The sequence below is a fragment of the Etheostoma spectabile genome, chromosome 4, assembly GCF_008692095.1.
Source record: "Etheostoma spectabile isolate EspeVRDwgs_2016 chromosome 4, UIUC_Espe_1.0, whole genome shotgun sequence".
In the NCBI taxonomy this organism is placed as follows: domain Eukaryota; kingdom Metazoa; phylum Chordata; class Actinopteri; order Perciformes; family Percidae; genus Etheostoma; species Etheostoma spectabile.
In genome coordinates this window covers 33,465,666-33,487,872 of record NC_045736.1, presented here as the reverse complement: position 1 = coordinate 33,487,872, position 22,207 = coordinate 33,465,666, and the positions used below count along the sequence as shown (strand labels likewise).

Below are 22,207 nucleotides of genomic sequence, written 5' to 3'. Positions count from 1 at the left end.
GTCCTATTTCTTTGTGTCTTAGTGACGGATGGGAACAACAACATTTCTGCAAAATTGCGTTCGCTAAACCCACCAGACTCCATGTAAATAAACAGTAATTGTAGCATGGTTTGCCATTCAAAATGACACTACATGAGCTGATTGGCCAAGATATGTGCCACCTGGTAAAACACCTCAAAGCTTAATTGTTACCACTTCAATCAGGAAGTAAGCACCTTGAAAAGACCACAGGTGAACAATGGAAGACCCAGCTGGGCAGCAAGATGCTGCCTAATTCTTTTTCTTGCCTCTTTTTTATATATTTCTTCTGCAATTGTCTTCAATTCAATTTTCAGTTTCCTGTTTTTTGTAAGCATATTGTTGATCAGTCCTCTGTAAAGACATATCTGCTGTGCATATGTTGCACTTGGAAGGTTGACAAATAAAAAAAATAAAAACGTTTCAACAGCATGTGGGTGGATCTGCAAATATGTATGTGCATATAAACAATCTGAAGAATATTCTACGATTTAGTATTTCAATATTATGGCAAAGCATACAAAAGATGAGAGTGCTTTTCATTATGCCCAACAGTGTGTAGTTGGTTAGACAAACATATGGTAACATGAATGAGTTTGATGCTATTTGTAGTTTTGGTTGCAGTGCTTCATTTTGCAGGATATGTAAGGTTTGTTGCTGGATGTATGAAGTATTTTGTGTGTTTGGGAATTGTGAAAACAGTAGTGCAGCATGTGTTTGCCCATGTGAGGAGTCAGAGTGGATAGGAGGAAATGTAAGTTCAGCCTTTTGAATGGCAGTGTGGTGCATGTGAACTTGAGAGATGAACATCATGCCAAATGGAGAGAAGTGTGTGTAGGGTTTTGAAGAAGACTGTAAAGGAGGAATTGTGCTTGCACGTTAGCAGAGTTGGTTCAGAAGGTTTCTATGGTGTCTCAAGTACCAGTATCAATGTGGCAACTGGCCTGGAAAACAGGAATTATAATTTTCTATAAGTAAATCCCTGCACATATATATAAAAAAGAAAGAATGCAAACATTTGGCTGCAGTGAATTGGTGAAATCATTCTGCTGTCAACAAGTTGTAACCTGTGTGTGTGTGTGTGTGTGTGTGTGTGTGTGTGTGTGTGTGTGTGTGTGTGTGTGTGTGTGTGTGACTCTAGGTGTGCTGCAGAAGTGACTGACGGCTCCCAGTACTTTGTGCTGCTGATGATCACAGACGGCGTGATCTCAGACATGGCTCAGACCAAAGACGCTGTGGTCAATGTGAGTGGACACACACTGTACACTATACACCACACACACACACACACACACACACACACACACACACACACACACACACACACACACACACACACACACACACACACACACACACACACGTGTATGTAGGGACAGCACAGGGATGGCTTCCCATGAACTTCATTCAGCTGTACACCAGGGAATAATAATAATAATATTAATAATAAATTTGGAATGCACTTTATATTTACGGAAATCCCAAAGTGCTACATGATAAAAAAAACTGCTAAAAATAAAAATACATGGAGAGCATGAAAATATAAAAATAAAATCATCAGAGAGATGTTTAACATCTGACCAGCTCAGGGCCAAAACAGAAGATTCATCCACAGATTTCTTTCACACCAAATGTAGGTGTCATGGCAACTGGTGCATGGTCAGCAAGATTCACTGATGCTTTGTTTTGGGTTTTAAAGTTTTTAAAATCCAGAAATAAAAGAAAATTCAGATGAATTTATTACAATTAACAAATGGTCAGAATGGTCCAGGTATTCTGCGGGAGGGGGATCAAACGATTGTCTTTGTTTCCAATCTAAATAAATCCAGAGTACCTCATATTCAGAAATTAGAAAACATATCTATGACGCTTCAAATTTTAACTGGAATTGGTGCTCAATACTTATTGAAGATATTCAATTAAATATCATTGTATTTATAGTATCAAATCATAACAATAGTTATCTGAAAACATTTTATGGATAGAGTAGGTCTAGACCACATTCTATAATTTACAGATAGAGCAGGTCTAGACCACTCTATAATTTACAGATAGAGCAGGTCTAGACCACTCTATAGTTTACAGATAGAGCAGGTCTAGACCGCTCTATAATTTACAGATAGAGCAGGTCTAGACCACTCTATAATCTACAGGTAGAGCAGGTCTAGACCACTCTATAATTTACAGATAGAGCAGGTCTAGACCACTCTATAATTTACAGATAGAGCAGGTCTAGACCTCTATAATTTACAGATAGAGCAGGTCTAGACCACTCTATAATTTACAGACAAAGTAGGTCAAGACCACGCTATAATTTACAAGGACAATTCTAGTAATTCCCTCCAGAGCAAGCAGTGCAACAGTGGCGAGGAAAAACTACTTTTAGGAAGAAACCTGGGACAGACCCAGGCTCTTGGTAGGTGGAGTCTGACGGGGCCGGTTGGGGGGGTGATGAAAAATGGCAATAATAGTCACAACAGGGTTTAGCGGGACATAGCGGTGCGTAGCAAGGAACTGCAGGGCGTAGCAGGGTGTAGCAGGACATAGCGGTGCGTAGCAAGGCACTGCAGGGCGTAGCAGGTTGTAGCAGGATGTAGCAGGGTGTAGCAGGACACTGCAGGACATAGCAGGGTGTAGCAGGACATAGCAGGGTGTAGCAGGACATAGCAGGGTGTAGCAGGACATAGCTGTGCGTAGCAGGGTGTAGCAGGACATAGCAGTGCGTAGCAGGGCACTGCAGGGTGTAGCAGGACATAGCAGTGCGTTTTATGAGTATTTTAGTTCAAATACATTTTACTTCCACAGTACTTTACCAAGTCTTTAATTTGGAAAAAAATCCAAAAGACAAAGTCTTTGAGCAGTGGCAGCCTGCAACACAGCAAGCAAATACAGAAACCTAAAGCAGCACTAATCCATATTTTATATTGACAACAGTTGAAATGGGAAATATGAAAGAGTATGCATGTAGAGAATGATCACCAACTCTGCCCATCCCGTCAGCTCTATAGACAGTCTTTCCTGTTTGCTTGAGGATTTGAGCTCTCCTCGAGCCGCTCCCAGCAGGAGCTCTTTTCACTGACTATGTTTACATGCACATAAAAAGACGATATTCTGACTAAGCTGTTTACATGGCTAATGAAAGTAAATATTCCCCTTAACAAGTAGCCGTGCAAAGTACAATTTTTTTTAAAAGTCTTCCAGCGGTGGAGGACTTGTTGGCGTCCCTCTTTCATTCCTTCAACCGGCTTCTTAAAAAGCTTGGCGCACATCCAAAAACCTGTTGCTATCCAAGTCTTCGACAATGTTTGAAAGTAGCTGTGTTTCTCCTTATGGGTTCGGCAACCATGCAAACTGTTGGCTGGTTGGTTTGTGTACAGTAACCATAGCAACGCACAGAGCTGAAAAACGCTGTCAACAGGCAAGAGGCCATAAACTGGACGTAAGCCTGTGGTAAAAACCCTGATTGAGACGCAAATTCTGAATGCACTGTATACATGTCCAAAGAAGGGTTCCAAAACCAGAATATCCCACGTCTCAATCGGAAAATGCTATATTCAGAAAAAGTCCTTATACAGAATATCTAATATATGCTGTTTACTAGCCTGGGAACTCACCATTGGCAGGGCTCAATCCGAGGGGGCGGGAGAAACGGAGGGTTGCCAGACTGACAGGTAATTCTCCGCTAGGGTGTGTCTGGGTTTTTAGGTTAGCTGTTTACATGACCTGTAACAAATTTGGAAAATTGTCATATATTTGGAATAATAGTGGAATATTGGTCTCTGATGAGCCTCTGTACTCAAGCTGCTCAGCAGCAGACAGACAGACAGACACCGACACAAAAACCGAGCAAAAATATCGGACTTGTATTCATCTGGTGAGCAGAAAATATGGATTTATGTAAATGCTAAATCAGCAACTGTTTGTAATGTCCCAGTTAGAGAGGACATTACAAACACCTGCATTTCGTTCATGAAAGGAAAACAAAGGCAGGGCACCAAGAAACGTCTCGGGTTACGTATGTAACCCTTGTTCCCCGAGATAGGGGAACGAGACACTGCGTCGGTTACGACACTATGGGAACGCTTTTAGGCATGACAGGGCTGAATGCGAATGAAAACTACTCCAATCCTATTGGTCCTAGTGAGAACGGTAGCATGTGACGGCATAACCGTAAGGGCATACAAGCACGCCAGCACATAGCTCATTAGCTCTTTCTATGAAGCAAGGCACTCCAGGCGGGGCCAGGTGCGGCGAACCGACGTAGTGTCTCGTTCCCCTATCTCGGGGAACAAGGGTTACATACGTAACCTGAGACGTTTCCCTTCAAGGGGAACTCGAACTGCGTTGGTTACGACACTATGGGAACGAGATATCCACTAACCCGCGCCAAACCCCCGCCTGCCCTAGCGTGCAAACCAAACTGTGGGCAAGACTAGGAGGAGAGCACCCGGGTGCCGGGTGCGGAGGGAAGGTCCAGACTGTAAAACCTGAAGAAGGTGTGAGGAGTGGCCCAGCCAGCCGCATCACAAACCCCCTCAAGAGATGCTCTAGAGAGGAGAGCCGTAGAGGCCGCCACACCTCTTGTGGAGTGAGCCCGTACAGCCATCGGTGAAGGCAAACCGCGCACCTGATAGGCCAGGGAGATAGTCTGAACGATCCAGTTGCTGATAGTACGTTTGGAAGCGGGGAGCCCAGCCTTGGGGGACCCAAAACACACCAGCAACTGGTCCGTCTTCCTCCACCGGGAGGACCTCAGAGTGAAGACACTCAGTGCCCTGACAGGGCAGAGCAAATGGAGCCTCCCGTCCTCTGCCGTCACATGAAGTGGAGGATGAAACGCCTGCAGTACCACTGGCCCCGTGACAGTGGACTGCACCTTGGGAACATAGCCCGGAACGGGGTGCAGGATGGCCCTCACATTACCCGGGGCAAACTCCAGGCATCTGGGAGCAACCGAAAGAGCCTGGAGGTCCCCCACCCTCCTCAGCAAGGAGGAAGGCCATCTTCAGGGTCAGGTACTTGGCCTCAGCCGACTCCAAGGGCTCGAAGGGGGCCTCCGAGCCCAGTGAGGTCGCAAAGGGTGAGAGTGAACGGTGTTTTATCAGATACCATTTTCTCTTCTACTGGGTCCCCCCAGGGCTGTGTCCTCTCCCCTCTTTTATTTGTTTTATACACAAATGCGTGCCAAAGCCATCATGAACGGCGCCACATTATTAAATTTGCGGATGATTCGGTCATTGTGTCCTTCCTCAGCAGTGATGACTCTGAACACGGTCCTGTAGTGGATGATTTTATTGACTGGTGCAAAGCCTCCTTTTTAAACATTAATGTGGCAAAAACGAAAGAGATGTGCGTTGACTTTAGAAGAATTCCCACGGTCATTCCCCCTGTTGTAATGGACAACCAGCCAGTTGGACTTGTGCAGCAGTACAAATATCTTGGGAGTGTGATCGACAGTAAGCTGTGCTTTGAGTCCCAGGTTGATGCCGTGTGTAAAAAAGCACATCAGCGCATGCACTTTCTCCGTAAGCTTCGTAGTTTTAATGTCGACACTGTTTTTATGAAAATGTTTTATTTCTGTTTTATTGAATCAGTTCTTACTTTTTCTTTTATCTGCTGGCACGGGTCACTTTCCATTAAACAGGGAAACCGCATGCAAGGTATTGTGAAGGTGTGCAGCAAATTTGTTGGCACACCCTTAAATGACCTACACAACCTGTATAAGGCCAGATCATTGAAGAAGGCGAGAGCCATCCTGGCTGATCCTAGTCATCCTTTGTGGGATAGTAAGTAAGTAAGTAAGTAAGTAAGATTTATTTATATAGCACCTTTCACAGATAAAAATCACAAAGTGCTTCACAGTAAAATGAGTACAATATAATGCAATAGACACTTAAAAACAAATGGAAAACATAAAAACAAAACCATAAAAAACCCCACGTCTAACTAAAAGCCTGTTTGAACAGCAGCGTCTTGAGTTGCTTTTTAAAAGAATCAAAAGAATTAATACACCGTAAAAATGTTGGCAATGCATTCCACAGCCGAGGTGCCACTGCTTGGAATGAACGATCCCCTCTGGATTTAAAATGAGTGTGGGGAACAACTAACAATCTCTGACCTGATGACCTCAGACTACGGATCGGAGTATGAAGCTGAATCAACTCAGAGATGTAGTAAGGAACTTGACCATGCAGGGCTCTAAAAGTAAGAACCAGGATTTTAAATTGAATTCTATTACTTCTATCTATCAATTCAGGCTGCGGCCATCCGGGCGCAGATATAGTCTGTCACGATTTAGAACAAACAGACTAAAAAGGTCATTCATCCCGGCGGTTATTACCATTGTTAATAATACTATGTAAATTCAATTTAAATTATGCTGTACTGTGGTTGTGTTTATTGTTGTGGTTTGATAAAATATTGTTACTGCTGGCTGTAATTCAAATTGCCCCTTGGGGATAATAAAGTTACCTTGAACCCAGCCAAAGCTTCGAGAACCACCGCCAAATCCCAGGTGGGAATCCTAGGGCGAGCCACAGGTTGCATCCTCTGGGACCCACGGAGGAACCGAACGACCAGGGGAAGCCTCCCCAGAGACCCATCCCTCGAAGGGGCGTGGAAAGCCGAAATGGCTGCCACGTAAACCTTAAGGGTGGATGGGGAAAGGCCCGCAGAGAAGCAGTCCGTTAGAAACTCCAGCACCTGAACCACCGGGCAGGTAACTGGGTCCAGCATGCGTCCACCGCACCAGGCAGAGAAGACGTTCCACTTCAGGCCATACATCCTCTGTGTAGACGGGGCCCTGGAGCTAAGGAGAGTCTCTATTGCTCCCGCCGCCAGGCCCTCCTCTAGGTACTGGGCCCCCTCAAGGGCCAGACCCACAGCCGCCACAGGGCGGGGCAAGGGTGAAGAACCCGGCCTTCCTCCTGGGACAACAGGTCCCACCTCAGAGGGACCTGCCATGGCGGACCGTCAGGGAGCGCTATCAGGTCCGAGAACCACACTTGGGTCGGCCAGAACGGCGCTACCAGAAGCAGGCGGATGCCCTCCCAACGGACCCTCTCCAGGATCCCCGGGAGCAGAGCGACTGGGGGAAAAGCGTACAGACGCAGCCTCGGCCACTCCCGCACCATGGCGTCCAGCCCTAGCGGGGCCGGCGGCGTCAGGGAGAACCACAGAGGACAGTGCGTAGTCTCCCGAGACGCAAACAAGTCCACGTCTTTAGGTCCGAACCTTCCGCACAAGGACTCCACCAACTCGGGGTGGAGCCGCCATTCCCCAGGCCTCAGCCCCTGTCTCAACAGCAGATCCGCGCCCTGATTCTGAAGCCCAGGGATAAACATCGCTCTGAGAGAGAGCAGTCTCCGCTGGGACCACAGGAGGATCCGATGCGCCAGTCTGCAGAGAGGGCGCGAGCGCAGACCCCCCTGGTTATTCAGATAGGCCACCACTGCTGTATTGTCGGACCTGACCAGCACGTGGTGACCCAGGAGTGCAGGCAAGAAGCTCCTCAGAACCCGGAACACGGCCAGCATCTCGAGGCAATTGATGTGCCATGACGAGTGATGCTCCTGCCAAACACCCCTCGCAGAGCGGTCGTCCATTACCGCGCCCCACCCGGTGAGGGAAGCGTCCGTCGAAACGATCACACGGCCGTACACACAGCAGCTGGGGAGTAGAAAGCCGGCAGAGTAAGGTTTATCCCATGATTTACACAACTCACCGTGCAAATCAGGAAAAAACGGCAAGGACTGGCGCCGGGGCACGGAGTGGCTCCGCAGGAAGCGATCATCCAGCCTGACACCAGAGTTAAGCTCCCTAACAGCCTGTGGCCAATCCAGTCCGAGTTTTGCCACAGCCCGAGTCACCACCTCCAACAGCTCATCATAGTCCGGCGCGGCGCCCTTCTGATGACGTCGGCCCGACACCCGGAAGTCCTCACCCTCTTCCACGGCGGCAAGCACATCCAGCTCCTCAGAGCCAGAGCACGGCCGCCTCTCCAGCCTGCATCCTCGAACAGAAGAAGCCGATTTCTGAACCTTGAGAGCTGCCGTGGCGTGCGACAGGCCCCAACAAGCAACACACAGTTCGTGAGAATCACCTACCGTGATGAAACGCGGGCAGGGAGACACACATCTCCGGAACCGGTACAAGCGCTCGGACATTATTCCAGGTGAGTAGGATACAGGAGCTTTTCAAAACAAACATCAACCAACGTGCCTGCTGAATAGAAAAAAGCTAATGAGCTATGTGCCGGCGTGCTTATATGCCCCTACGGTTATGCCGTCACATGCTACCGTTCTCACTAGGACCAATAGGATTGGAGTAGTTTTCATTCGCATTCAGCCCTGTCATGCCTAAAGGCGTTCCCATAGTGTCGTAACCAACGCAGTTCGAGTTCCCCTCGAAGGGGAACAGCCAGTGTGCAAGCTGACCAGTGCAGTCCGGTTGGACAGTAAAAGAACTGACTCTAAAAGCATTTTATTCTCATTCCAGCCGAGCATACTCAGGTATACAGTCCACATTCAATCAGGACCTGTACACTTTGTTTTTTCTCCACAGGCAGCCTCCCTGCCCATGTCTGTCATCATAGTGGGAGTGGGCCCTGCTGAGTTTGATGGTAAGTGTGTGTGTGTGTGTGTGTGTGTGTGTGTGTGTGTGTGTGTGTGTGTGTGTGTGTGTGTGTGTGTGTGTGTGTGTGTGTGTGTGTGTGTGTGTGTGTGTGTGTGTGTGTGTGTGTGTGTGTGTGTGTGTGTGTGTGTGCGCGCGCGCGCGCGTATACACTCACCTAAAGGATTATTAGGAACACCTGTTCAATTTCTCATTAATGCAAATATCTAATCAACCAATCACATGGCAGTTCCTTCAATGCATTTAGGGGTGTGGTCCTGTTCAAGACCATTTCCTGACCTGGTCCAGACCATCCCCTGACCTGGTCCAGACCATCCCCTGAACTCCAAACTGAATGTCAGAATGGGAAAGAAAGGGGATTTAAGACCTTTGGAGCGTGGCGTGGTTGTTGGTTCCAGACGGGCCGGTCTGAGTATTTCACAATCTGCTCAGTTACTGGGATTTACACCCACAACCATTTTTAGGGTTTACAAAGAATGGTGTGAAAAGGGAAAAACATCCAGAATGAAGCAGTCTTGGGGGGGGGGAAATGCCTTGTTGATGCTAGAGGTCAGAGGAGAATGGGCCGACTGATTCAAGCTGATAGAAGAGCAACTTTGACTGAAATAACCACTCGTTACAACCGAAGTGTAGCAAAGTGTTTGTGAAGCCATAACACGCACAACCTTGAGGGGGGGGGGGGGGCTACAACAGCAGAAGACCCCCCCGGGTACCCCTCATCTCCACCACAAATAGGAAAAAGAGGCTACAATTTGCAAGAGCTCACCAAAATTGGACAGTTGAAGACTGGAAAAATGTTGCCTGGTCTGATGAGCCTTGGTTTCTGTTGAGACCTTCAGAGGGTGGAGTCAGAATGGTTTGGGCATGGTTTAAATGCCCCGGCCTACCTGAGCCTGTTTTCTGACCATGTCCGTCCCTTTATGGCCCCATGTACCCGTCCTCTGATGGCTACTCCCAGCAGGATAATGCACCATGTCACAAATCTTGAATCATTTCAAATTGGTTTCTTGAACATGACAATGAGTTCACTAGACTAAAATGGCCCCCCCAGTCACCAGATCTCAACCCAATAGAGCATCTTTGGGATGTGGTGGAACAGGAGCTTCGTGCCTTGGATGTGCATCCTACAAATCTCCATCAACTGCAAGATGCTCTCCTCTCAATATGGGCCGACATTTCTAAGCAGGAGGGAATCTGTGGGTCCCCCTCCCCCAAGCCCCCTCCCCCCCCCCCCCCCCCCCACACACACACACACATATGCCAAGGGGTTTTCCGCCATCAATATTATGTTTTAACACCTTCTGCCTGAATGTATTTCTATTCCATGTCTTCTCTGCTCTCATGTCTCTGTCCACCCTGTCCTGCTATCTCTGTCCACTGTTTGACCACTCCCCCTCTTATACAAGGATGCTCTTCTTCTCCTCTTTTCCCGTACTGCTCCCATCCGGCCTTTCTGTGTGTAGTGAGGAGTCTCACCCAGTCTCCGTTCAGCATCCTGTGCCTTCCCTGTTCCCTTCAAATTCAAATATGCTAAAGTGAAGACTTTTTTCACTTCTGGGAATGCCACACGTTGTTTGTCACTTGCTCTTCCGATTTGCTTTGTTGATAAGAAACTATAAATAGACTAGAAGGTTTTCTTCCAGTCAGAAGCGTTACCTTCCCTTTCTTCCTGTGGCCTATATAGGCACTAATGAGGTTGTTCTACAGAACAGGTTGTTTCTTCCTCCACTGTGAGAGCCGCAGGGACAGATATGCTACAGGGGGACTGAACTCCGTTAGTCCCTGAGGACTGGCAGCAGCTGGCTGTGCACTGGTGTTCCCTCTGGTCATAGTCCCCATACTCAGGAGAAAACCATTCCCCCTCGCTGTTCTTTATTAAAGAGCTGCATTGGAAGAAGTTTGCTTCCCACCCAATCAGAAGTAAGAAACAATACTGCTATTGTTCGTGCTATTTCTTTTCTCCATTGGCAGAACACACTTTTGATTGAGTGGGTGAGATGCACGTTTGGGAGCACCAAGCCGTTGTCACCATATTCTGTTGAAGTGCGCACACACATGCACACACGCACGCACACACGCACGCACGCATACACACACAAAAGAGAGGTCACATCCAACACCTGCCACTGACCATCGACGGTGCTGTGGTGGAGAGAGTGAGCAGCACCAAATTTCTGGGGGTGCACATCAGTGAAGACCTCTCCTGGACCACCAACACTGCATCACTGGCGAAGAAAGCTCAGCGCCGCCTGTACTTCCTGCGGAAACTCAGGCGAGTAAGTGCTCCACCAGCCATCATGACCACGTTCTATCGAGACCCCATTGAGAGCATCCTCTCCAGCTGTGTTGCTGTGTGGGGAGGAAGCTGCACTGAATACAACAGGAGAGCCCTGCAGCGCATAGTGAACACAGCTGGAAGAATCATTGGTGCTTCACCCCCCTCCCTGAAGGACATTTACACATCCCACCTCACCCGCAAGGCCACCACAATTGTGAGTGATGCAAGTCACCCCGCTCACAATTTGTTTGACCAACTGCCCTCTGGAAAGAGGTACAGAAGCCTGCGCTCCCGCACCACCAGACTCACAAACAGCTTCATACACCAGGCTGTTAGGAGGCTGAACTCTCTCCCCCCTCTACCCTCAGTTATATAAATATCCTGGACTTTGGACCCAAAATGGCTGCCTTGCCTTGCACTACTCCACTTGCACACATTGCACACTTTTTGTTGTCCTGAAAACACTTGGGAACACATTTCTGCTGCTCTTACATAACCGGCACCACTATGCTACCGCCTGACTTTTGCACATTACATTGACTGTCAACTGTCTGCATAATTGCACTTTCTTAACTCAAATTCTGCTGCTCTTATTTTCCTCATTGTATATATCTTCTTATTTTTACTTTTTATATTGTTTACTTGAATGTTATGTTTGTCTGTGGACCAAATTGGTTAAAATGTCTTGTTGTCACCGTGGGATAGAGGGAAACGCAATTTCGATTTCTTTGTATGTTTTGACATGTGAAGAAATTGACAATAAAGCTGACTTTGACTTTGACAATGCCATCATCTGGAAGGAGGATTTAAATTTTTGCTAATAAATCAGCTTTTTTTGTTTTGGTCTCTCTCTTTGTGCTGGTTGTTTAAGGGTATTGACAAGGCTGGACTAGCGTATTCATTTCTCCAGAGCTGGAATGGTCACAAGTCACTTTGGCAGGGGGAGGGGGGGTGAGAGTTGGCTGCTGCCACCTAACCGTCCTTGGTGTGTTTGCTGTCCGCAGCAATGGAGGAGCTGGATGGGGACGAGGTCAGAGTGTCTTCCAGGGGACGCTTTGCTGAGAGAGACATCGTCCAGGTAAAGTTTCTCTTTGACACAGCCCTGTAACCCCGGTTAGAGATCGGAGAAGCTCTGATGAATCCAGATCTTATCAGATCATAAGCTCTGATGAATCCAGATCTGATCCGATTCTTTATGTAAGACAAAAAGCCAAATTTTGCATTAAGCAAACGTGTGTTTCAGTTGTTGTCATAAATGGCGGTACATTTTATGATTCATTTTGATCAAAAGGTAAAGAAATAACTTCTATCCCGGGGTGGCCTCTAGCCACGAGGCAAACCCCTTTCCCAATGAGCAGATGTAGGCAGATGTCTCTGTTGTCATGGCTACTCTTCCTGTTCTTGTCCAGTTTGTCCCGTTCCGGGACTACATGGACCGCTCGGGGAACCAGGTCCTGAGCATGGCCCGCCTGGCAAAGGACGTCCTGGCAGAGATCCCCGACCAGCTGCTGTCCTTCATGAAGAGTCATGGGATCCAACCCCGCCCCCCCCTGACCGCCACCTCACACTCCGCCACAATGTCTGCCACTCCTGCACCCCCCCAGAAACATAGCATGTATGCCTGAGTGCAGTACTCTACTTCAGTCCAGATGGTCACGTACTTGTACTTTCCTTAAGTGCAAATGTTGAGGTACTTGAGCCTTTTCATGCTACTTTCTACTTCTACTACATTTCAGAGAGAAATATTCTACTTTAGTTACTAGTTACTTTAGTTCCTAGTTACTTTAGTTACTCCACTAGATTAATCTGACAGCTTTAGCTACTAGTTACTTTAGTTACTAGTTACTTTAGTTACTCCACTCCATTCATCTGACAGCTTTAGCTACTAGTTACTTTAGCTACTAGTTACTTTAGTTACTAGTTACTTTAGTTATTAGGTACTTTAGTTACTCCACTACATTCATCTGACAGCTTTAGTTACTAGTTACTTTAGTTATTAGGTACTTTAGTTACTCCACTACATTCATCTGACAGCTTTAGTTACTAGTTACTTTACACATTATGATTTATGTTCACTAAACATATGTAGTTTACATAATCTGATTTTTATTATAAAGTAACCTAGCTACAATATACACTGGGGCTCAAAAGTTTGGGCACCCCAGGTAAAATTTTATATTAATGTGCATAAAGAAGCCAAGAAAAGAAGGAAAAATGTCAAATGACAGACATTTGTATAATATGTCACAAAAAGTTAATTTTATTTCCATCATTTCCACTTTAAAAATAACAGAAAACAAAAAAATGGCGTCTGCAAAAGTTTGGGCCCCCTGCAGAGTTTCTAGCATGCACCCCCAGTTGAAAAGCTGACTGCCCGATCCACCAGAAAGACCTGGAGACCCTGGAGTTGGGCTACACCGTTCCACTATAAAGAGATACTCATACAGACATGGTCTTCATGGAAGATTCATCAGGAGAAAACCTCATCTACGTCCTCACCACAAAAATCATGAACATATAGACAAGCCTGATGCATTATGGGAACAAATTATGTGGACCAATGAGGTTGAAATAGAACTTAATGACCGAAATAAGCAAAGGTACGTTTGGAGAAGAAAGGGCTCAAAAAGTAATGCAAAGAACCGCTGTCCAGCTGTTAAGCATGGGGGGGGTCAATCATGCTTTGGGGTTGTATTGCAGCCAGTGGCACAGGGACCATTTCATGAGTAGAAGGAAACATGGATTCAATAAAAAAAAAGTTAAAGAGAGGATAGCTTCTACAAATAGATAATGATCCTAAACACACCTCAAAATCCACAGTGGATTACATCAAGAGGCGTAAACTGAAGGTTTTGCCATGGCCTTCACAATCTCCTGACCTCAACATAATGTAAAATCTATGGATAGACCTTAAAGGAGCAGCGCGTGACAGAAATCTCAAAGAACTGGAAGACTTTTGGAAGGAAGAATGGGCGAAGATACCTCAAACAAGAATGAAAGACTCTTGGCAAGAAGCGTTTCCAAGCTGTGATACTTGCCAAAGGGGGTGGGGGGGGGTACAAGGTATTAACTCTGCAGGGGGCCCAAACTTTTGCAGATGCCATTTTTTTGTTCTCTGTTATTTTGAAAGTGCAAATGATAGAAATAAAATCTAATTTTTTGTGACATATTATATGAATGTCTAATCTGTCATTTGATTCTTTTGGAGATTTTCCCGTCTTTTTTTGGCTTCTTTATGCACATTAATACAAATTTTTACCTCGGGTGCCCAAACTTTCAAGCCCCACTGTAACGGCTCCAGGTCCAGCTGAGATGATGATGTCAGGAGACACACAGCTGAGATGATGATGTCATGAAACACACAGCTGGTTGGCACCTTTCCACGTTCTACAATTAGAGGAGAGTTCTTTACTTTTAATACTTTAACTACATTTTCCTTATTTACTTAAGTACCATTTTCAATGCAGGACTTTTACTGCGACAGCCGTTTCTGCCAACAGTTAGGGTTAGAGAGCTGCCAAGACCCGCCCTTCAATAGCATTTACCCACTCCTATTGGCCAGGCGTCCAGGTCCTATCTCCTAACCCTAACCTCAACCAATACAGGTCAATGCCTAACCCCAATGAACCGAGCTGCTTCGTAGGGCAATGTGGGATTGGTGATCTCCAGCACTTCCTGTTACACACTTCCTGCTCACAGTGACAAGAGTAGCTGTTGTAGTAGAGTAATGCATCCTGATTGATTTTCAACTGCACTGAGGCTGATGTCTTTTACTAGTTTCTTCTTCTTCTCTCAGGGCATTGTAAAGACTTGGCGGTAGCACAGAGGATATCTGAAAATAAGAGAAGCAGAAATAAAATCCTTTCCTGGCTGTGAGAGCCAGTCCACACCAGTAAACATGGAAACACAGCAAGTCTAAATGAGTCTAAATGAGTCTTATGTGGACACGAAGGAAGGCGCTTTCAAGCCCTGAAAGCTGGAAATATGTAATATGTATATATGGCCATGAAATTGGCTCGGTATGGAGAACAGCCACTGCACACTTTAACGGTATGGTGAGCCCCCCCACTCATGTGGGGGGGTCTCTGGTTCTCTGGAGCATGTTCCTATTTGGTCAGGACTCATTTCACAGGCCAGAATACTTGCTATGTAGCAGAGAATGTGTGCGAGCAGAAAGAGAGAGGAGTAGAGGGAGCTGTGGGTCACAGCCACTCACACGGACTACTTTAGAAATGGCTTCACTTTTGCTGTGTATCTCATCAGCTCCTGTACAAACAGACTGATTTGCAATGAATGCTGACTCTTTTCACACATTATCAATTTTTTGTGATTTTATTTGTTAAGCCTTGGTTTTGTGCTTGAATGCAGAATGAATTCATGCTAAAGTGTGTGTTCTCCTCACATCCACTCCTACAACAGACCCTGTGCAGGTCCCCAACACCCCCCCTCTGGTTTTAGGCCTAGCGAACTAAAGAGCAATGGGTCAACCCAGGAGCAATTATAGGATCCAACCTTTAGGGGGGCTCAGCCCCCAAGGGGAATGTGATACAGATATAGTGCATGTAAAAGTGCTGACCCCCTGCTTAGTAAGTAATTTCACTAGCCAATGATCTCTGACCTCATCCACCTCGGCGGCTGCGGCTGTGGCTCAGTGGTAGAGCGGTTGCCTGCCAGTCGGGAGGTTGGTGGTTCAATCCCCGCCCCTGCAGTCATTGTCGAAGTGTCCTTGGGCAAGACACTGAACCCCGAGTTGCCCCCGGTGCTGCGCATCGGAGTGTGAATGTGTGTGAATGTTTATCTGATGAGCAGGTGGCACCTTGTACGGCAGCCCCGGCCACAGTGTGTGAATGTGTGTGAATGGTGAATGTTTCCTGTAGATGTAAAAGCGCTTTGAGCAGTTGTTAAGACTGGAAAAGCGCTATATAAATACAGCACATTTACATTTACCTATGATTGGCCAAAACTATGTTTCTGTTAACCCTTTCCTTGACTGGGTTACAGGTGCAAAAAAGGGATATGAAACCTGTTACTAGCCCTTTAAACCTGTAATTGTTTGTCCTCTGTCACTTACAGACAAGTTTGCATCTCTAACTTTAAGCACCAAAATTTAAAGTTTTTTGTTTTCATCATTTTTAAGGGGGCTGAGATGAAATTGAGCCCCCCTAAAAATGTTCTAAAAACCGCCCATAGTTCAACCTAACAGCCTCACAAAACAAGGTCGGGTAGGTCCGTGGGACCAATAATGACAATAATCCAAGGATTCATCAGGATCCATCTGGATTATTAAGCATGAGTCATATTGTAGAAGAAAGGAAATGGATATGTGGCCTTATTTCTGTCATAATCCTACAAGTATGTGCGAGGGAGGAATCTATTTTTTATATGCCAAAATAGGACATGTTATAATGTATATGTTGTAATTGTGCATGCGTTTTTTGTCTGATATGCTGCCAATGATGTTACACTATGTATCTTAATTGCTATCTGAAAATGACTTCAAACATTCCTCCATGTGTTGACTGGTGTACTGTGCCAGAGCGTTCTTTCTATTTCTACTGTTAAAATGTACAGTATACTTGAAGGAACTGCCGATGTATTAATCCAAATATGGGAGAGCCCTGAATAGTAGGATAGATTTCTATCCCACAGTGTTTAAAACATGCATGCATGTGTGTTCACAAGCCACACACTGTATAGGATATGTTTGTATGAAGCATGTTGAGCTTTCTTTACAGTGTGTACAGTGTTAGTTCATCACTACTTCTCCCAGTCCAGCGTGTTCCCCACAACAGGTGGATACATCCAAAGGCTCTTCCTTACATTTTGTTCCTCTCTGGTACTCTAAATATGTCTGCTATTTTTTGTCTTATATGTGTTGGTCAGATATAGATTTGTCAATGTTTTCTAGCTTTGCTTAGAAATTGAATAAAGACATTTTTTTTTTTTTTGTATATATATGTTTATTCAGAATGTGTGTTGTTGTGGAAGTTTCTGTTCAGCGAGGGAGGAATTTGTGAATGAAGAAGAGACCTTGTTGAAACAAAAATAAAGACAGGCTGTAGACTGGATTAAAAGTTTGGATATTCGGTGAAAGAGTTTAATTATTTTCTCGAGAGAACAATCAAACAAAATGACGAGAATGGCAGTTCACAATGCAACAGAGTAACAAGGTGACATTACACATTCTGGTAAATACAATCAGTAATACACTTCTTTATATGCAGTGCCCCCAGAGGAAAACCAACCCTTGTTTGGAAACCAGTTTAATCTCAAACATAACAATCAGTGGACCTCAGGCAGACAGTTGGAGCTCTTACGTATTTCTGAATCTGTCCCTCGTGTGTCCAAGTGTCTTGACCGGTCATTCTATCTTAGCTAAAAAAGGACATCTTGTCTCTTGGATAGGCTCTGGTCTCGACCTGGGACCTGCTATGATAAACACCGTTCTAGGCAACTGTTTCTGTCAGGCTCCACGTCATCTATCCTTGGTGGGAAAATGCAAAGTCATAACATATCCAGTTGTCTCCTACAAAGAGATCACACTGAGGACAGATACAGGAACCAAATACTCTGAGAGGCATTGAAGATATTATTATGAATAATTAATATGAAAATCATTGGTTAAATGTAATTTTGCCATTACATTCCCCCCTTTTGATTACATACTAATCACAACACAATTGAAAATTACTGAAAAGACAAAAAAAATGTTTTTGTGATGAATTTAAACCTCTTAGTTTAAGCTACCACTACATCTTAGTCTAAAAGAAAGATGAGAAGTAAAATGGAATTTATGAATCAGGAACTACTCAAATTTGGAAGCTGAGTCCGAGTTGCAACCGTCCTCATGGTAAGAGGGCAAATGGAACAATTCAGGACCATCATCTTTGAGTTGTAAGGCTTGATACTGAACCTTTTTAAGAGAAAACAAAGAAAATAATCATTCATATTAATGGGATAATACAACAAATACTTCAAAACAGAAACAGATCACAGAGATTACTGGAATCACAATATTCCCCATCCAAGCCTTCCACCCCTCCCCAAATATCCAAGCGCCCCAATCGCCCCCTGAATAAGTGTGAGGGACATCTTGAGCCCTAAGACTAGTGGCGAGGTGGTTTAGCTGATGGACGGTGTCAGTGAGGTTACCTTCAATGTCTGGGATTAATGCGCAGCATTGATCACCTAATACATGGCAGTGGCCCCCCCCTGAGCTGCTAACAGTAAATCTAGACCCATCTGGTGCTAAAGTAACATGTTACGCATAGCTCACAAGGCTTTAGGAAAATCGCTGAACCCCGCAAACATGACGGCGGTCAGATTTTCCAAACTTTCATGTATCTTATCAATATCATGTGCGTTATTAACTAAACCCTACCACGGAAGAATTCCTGAAACAAATTTGCTACTGTAACTCATCATTTTACATTAAGCTCTTAAAGTAAAATGCAGTCAATGTACAAATAGTTAATTAGGTTTAGCACGAGTGGTTTTATGGGTGAAGCCCGTTTCTGTGAGTGGGGAAACAATTAATCATTAATCAACATTAATCATCCCTACATCGCGTGTAAATTGCTGATTGAACCTAGTCATATGTTGGATTATGAATGCATTGTCTTTGTCAGAAGAAAGAACTCATTTATTTTGCACAATGTTAATCATTTGAGTTGATTTTGTCATTTTTGGACTGAAAGTAATCGCATGGTTGCAACAGAAAGGTAGTTGATGCATTAGCTACTACCATGAAGTCTGTTGTCTTAAGGTTGTTGTTTTGTTTATATTTCTCGTACCCCGGTTTCCAATACGGTCTAGAGAAAGGTGAAGAGCGCTCTACTCTTTTTACCCCTTTATTTGATGACTGAAAACTGAGTGTGCGTGTGTACCGTGCATCTGTAGTAACATTTAATGGGAGAAGAAGTGGTGTTAGAATAAATGATGTCAGATTTATCTCTATCATATCTGTCTAACAACAAAAATGGTGCCCCCCCACAAACACAGACAGAAAACAGAGAACAAGAATACATCTGTGTCATACACCATGTCTGTCTCTTCCTGTGTTCTTCCATCGTCACAGCGAGTGCTGCGCCCTTCAGGGTGTGCTGTGTGTGTGTGGGTGGCTGGTCGATGCAGTACCAGGCTGTAGATCAGGCGGTCTTGCTTCTGGTGCCATGGATTTCTTCTGGTGTCAGAGGTTCGTCCACCAGCACATGACACACCGTCGGAGTCAGTCTTTACCACTGCCTCGTTTCTGGTGAGTTGTGTTGCAGCGTTGGTGGCACAGAACTTAGTCTGTCAGGCCACGGACTTCCGGGCGTCTGGCGGGACTGGCTTGTCCCCTGGTCCTGGAACCCTCTTGCAGTGTGGTGCGTGGATCCACGGAGCCCTCTCAGCAACCTTCACTGCTGTGGGTGACCAGAAGAACCTGGAAGGGACCTTGCCAGCGTTTGGATTGCCAGTTCATCCTCCTGTAGTTTTGTTACGACCACGAAATCTCCTGGCTGCAGCGTGTGGAGCGGCCCTTCAGCTGGGTGGGGCAGGGCAGCAGACACCTGGATTCTTATGGCAGAGAGAGCAGAAGACAGTTGTACACACTACTCTAACATATCATGCTCGCACAGAGCTGATGAGGGAAGGGGTGCTCTAGAAGCTTCTAACCCCCACACTGGGTGGTCTGCCGAAGAGAATTTCAAAAGGACTGAGGTTACTGCGCGTTCTTACCCTTATTCACATGTACATAGTTTTGTTCTTAACGTGCCGTTATCACTTGATAACCGACTTGATATTATTAATATATAATATAATAATTTCTGTTATTTAGAGCTTTTGCTAACACTGAAGCAGTTTGTTTTGAAGCGGGAAACACCTCCACCCATTTTGACCAACCATCATCAAACAAAACTTTTTCACCTGTGACGGTGTGAGATCTACAAATTTCATCATGATATGTTCAATTGCCTGCTTTACAAAATTTTCCTTTTCTGCAAATGATGTGAAGGCCTTTGTGTACCATGTTTTCTTTAACAATACTAGCACTCGCCCCTTTGACACATGGTCCCATGGGCCCATGTGTCAACTTTGCAAAATGCGTGAACAAATGGTGTGGAAGGCAAGGTGTTGGATCCGGCCCCGGCCAGACATCCTCTTTAAAGGTGCACTCTGGCCTTTTCCACTGTATTCTGCAGCTACTGATTCTGCAAGTGAAAAATCAGTCAGCTGCACTGTGTGTGTGCAGAACATTTGTATTAGCCTAGCTAAAATGGAAATAAGATCAATGATCAATTGGTGATGCAAAATGGGCTTACCATAAGACTTTAGGAAGTTTCAGTGTTTCCACAATGCCCCAAAATCATGTACAACCCCAAAAGGCGTACCTGGAGTCTGTGTAGGTTGTAACAGACGAACCTTCAGCCAGTTTTACATGCTTCAGTTAGAGCAATGAGTCCAGCCGCCTGTCCCTGTCCGGTGTCAGGGCAGCGTGAGGCTGACCCATCCACATACAAAACCAGATCTGAGTTTGGCACCGGTGTGTCAGTCAGATCTGGGCGCGGAGCACAGGTGTGTTGCAACTCAGCCAAACAGTCATGCGGCTTTCCCTTTCCTGGCACAGGCATAAGAGAAGCAGGGTTAAGCACTGTAAAATGTTTAACAGTGACATTAGGCACATCAAGCAGACATGTGTGATACCATAGATATCGTGCTGCAGATAAATGTGAAGGTCGTTGCTCCAATAGGATCAGAGAAACTACATGTGGCACTAACAATGTTAATGGAGCTAAAATAGGCCACAGGCCTGAGCCTGTCACCGTGAGGCTGCAAGAGAACAAACGTCATGCAGCCCAAATGTTCACCCACTGTCTGAGTGAATGGAAGTTTAGGGTTTGGCAAACCTAAGGTTGGAGGGCTTTGAAAAGCTTTTTTAAGATTTACAAACGCCTAGTCCCCCTTGGTCATCTGAAGACAAGTTGTTACCATGTATTATGTCAGCTGAAGGCTGAACTGAGCATAATTTGGGATGAAAAAACACAACAATAGGAACACATCCCTAGAAATGACATAATTAGTTTCTTTGTTTCAAGTTTTGGGAGAAAAACTATTTCTCAATTCGAGATGAGGACAATGTTTTCCCTGACGCTGAAATGTCATGACCCAAAAAAAAATGCACTTCTTTTTTCACAAATTGCAGTTTGGCTAAACTAGCTCTGTGCCCTTCTGCTGCCAGGTGGCACAACAGTGCAATAGTGAAATAGTTAATCTTTCAAGGCTCTCTCTCAGTGCTTTGTTGTAGACAGTTGGGCTGTCAATAAAAAATCCTTATCCTAAACGTGTGAATGTGTAGGCCTTACCATCACATAAGAAGGCAACCCAGAAAGGCTGTCTTTGTTCACTGGACAACTGAAAAAAAGCGTTAGACAAATGAACAACAGAAAAATATTGTGCCCCCCTGGAATTCCTTGAATTTAGTGTACGGTTTGGCACATTGGGAGCACGTGCATGGACCGCTGCATTTACTGCTTTAAGGTCCTGAACAAAACGCCAGTCGACCGGTTTTCCCTTATCACGAATTTTCTTGACAGGGAAATAGGCGTGCGAACGGGTGAATCAGGACACGGAACAATAACACCTGCTTTCAAAAGAGAGTTAAAAAACCGGCCTGATTCCGTTAATTGCTTCTTGTTTCAGTGGGTACTGAGGTTTTTTGGGCCTGAAATCTGAGCGAGGAGTGATGACGACAGGCTGACAATTTTTATGAGCCCCACGTCATACTTATGCGCTGCCCACAGGTGATTCGGCACTTGGGACAGCAACGGAGAGATATCTGAGGGAGAGACGGTCACAACATTATTCAAAAATGTGTGTGTGTGTGTGTGTCAGCTTCTTTCTGCTGGAACACACTGCGCGTAGCTGTCACATCGTGTGACAGGAGTTTGGATAAACTTTCAGTCCGGTCAGTCAGCTGGTCACAGTCTAGGACACATGGTCCCAAGTTTCTCCACTGATCTGTGTGAGATTTGGACAAAGAGAGATATGAGCTTATGAGTGCTGGATTCTGAAAACATTCTCTTCTTATCAAGGTTACTTCTACTGCACATCTATATTCATGCCAGTATATGTAAGCACACTCAAGCTCATCTGTATCTTCTTTGAAAAAAAAAAAAAAATCTTCAACAAACATGTCATCTTTTCCTGATAAGACAAAATAAGTGTAATGTAGGTTTAGTTCTGACATGAAGTCAGCAAGGGGTTAAATCCCATCTCTGGCCTCATGCAGCAGGCTTG

At 45.3% G+C, this 22,207-nt stretch overlaps 1 protein-coding gene across 1 annotated transcript in view; it reads left to right on the top strand.

Moving 5' to 3' along the window:
- The window catches only part of LOC116688228 (copine-9), a 206,748-nt gene extending 189,783 nt beyond the window's left edge, over window positions 1–16,965 (top strand). Inside the window, exons 17-21 of the mRNA XM_032514085.1 lie at window positions 1,160–1,262; window positions 8,581–8,638; window positions 11,932–12,005; window positions 12,337–12,506; window positions 16,956–16,965. Of these exons, the coding sequence (XP_032369976.1) occupies window positions 1,160–1,262; window positions 8,581–8,638; window positions 11,932–12,005; window positions 12,337–12,506; window positions 16,956–16,965 (415 nt within the window). The remainder of the gene's footprint in view (window positions 1–1,159; window positions 1,263–8,580; window positions 8,639–11,931; window positions 12,006–12,336; window positions 12,507–16,955) is intronic.
- Window positions 16,966–22,207: the final 5,242 nt, after the last annotated feature.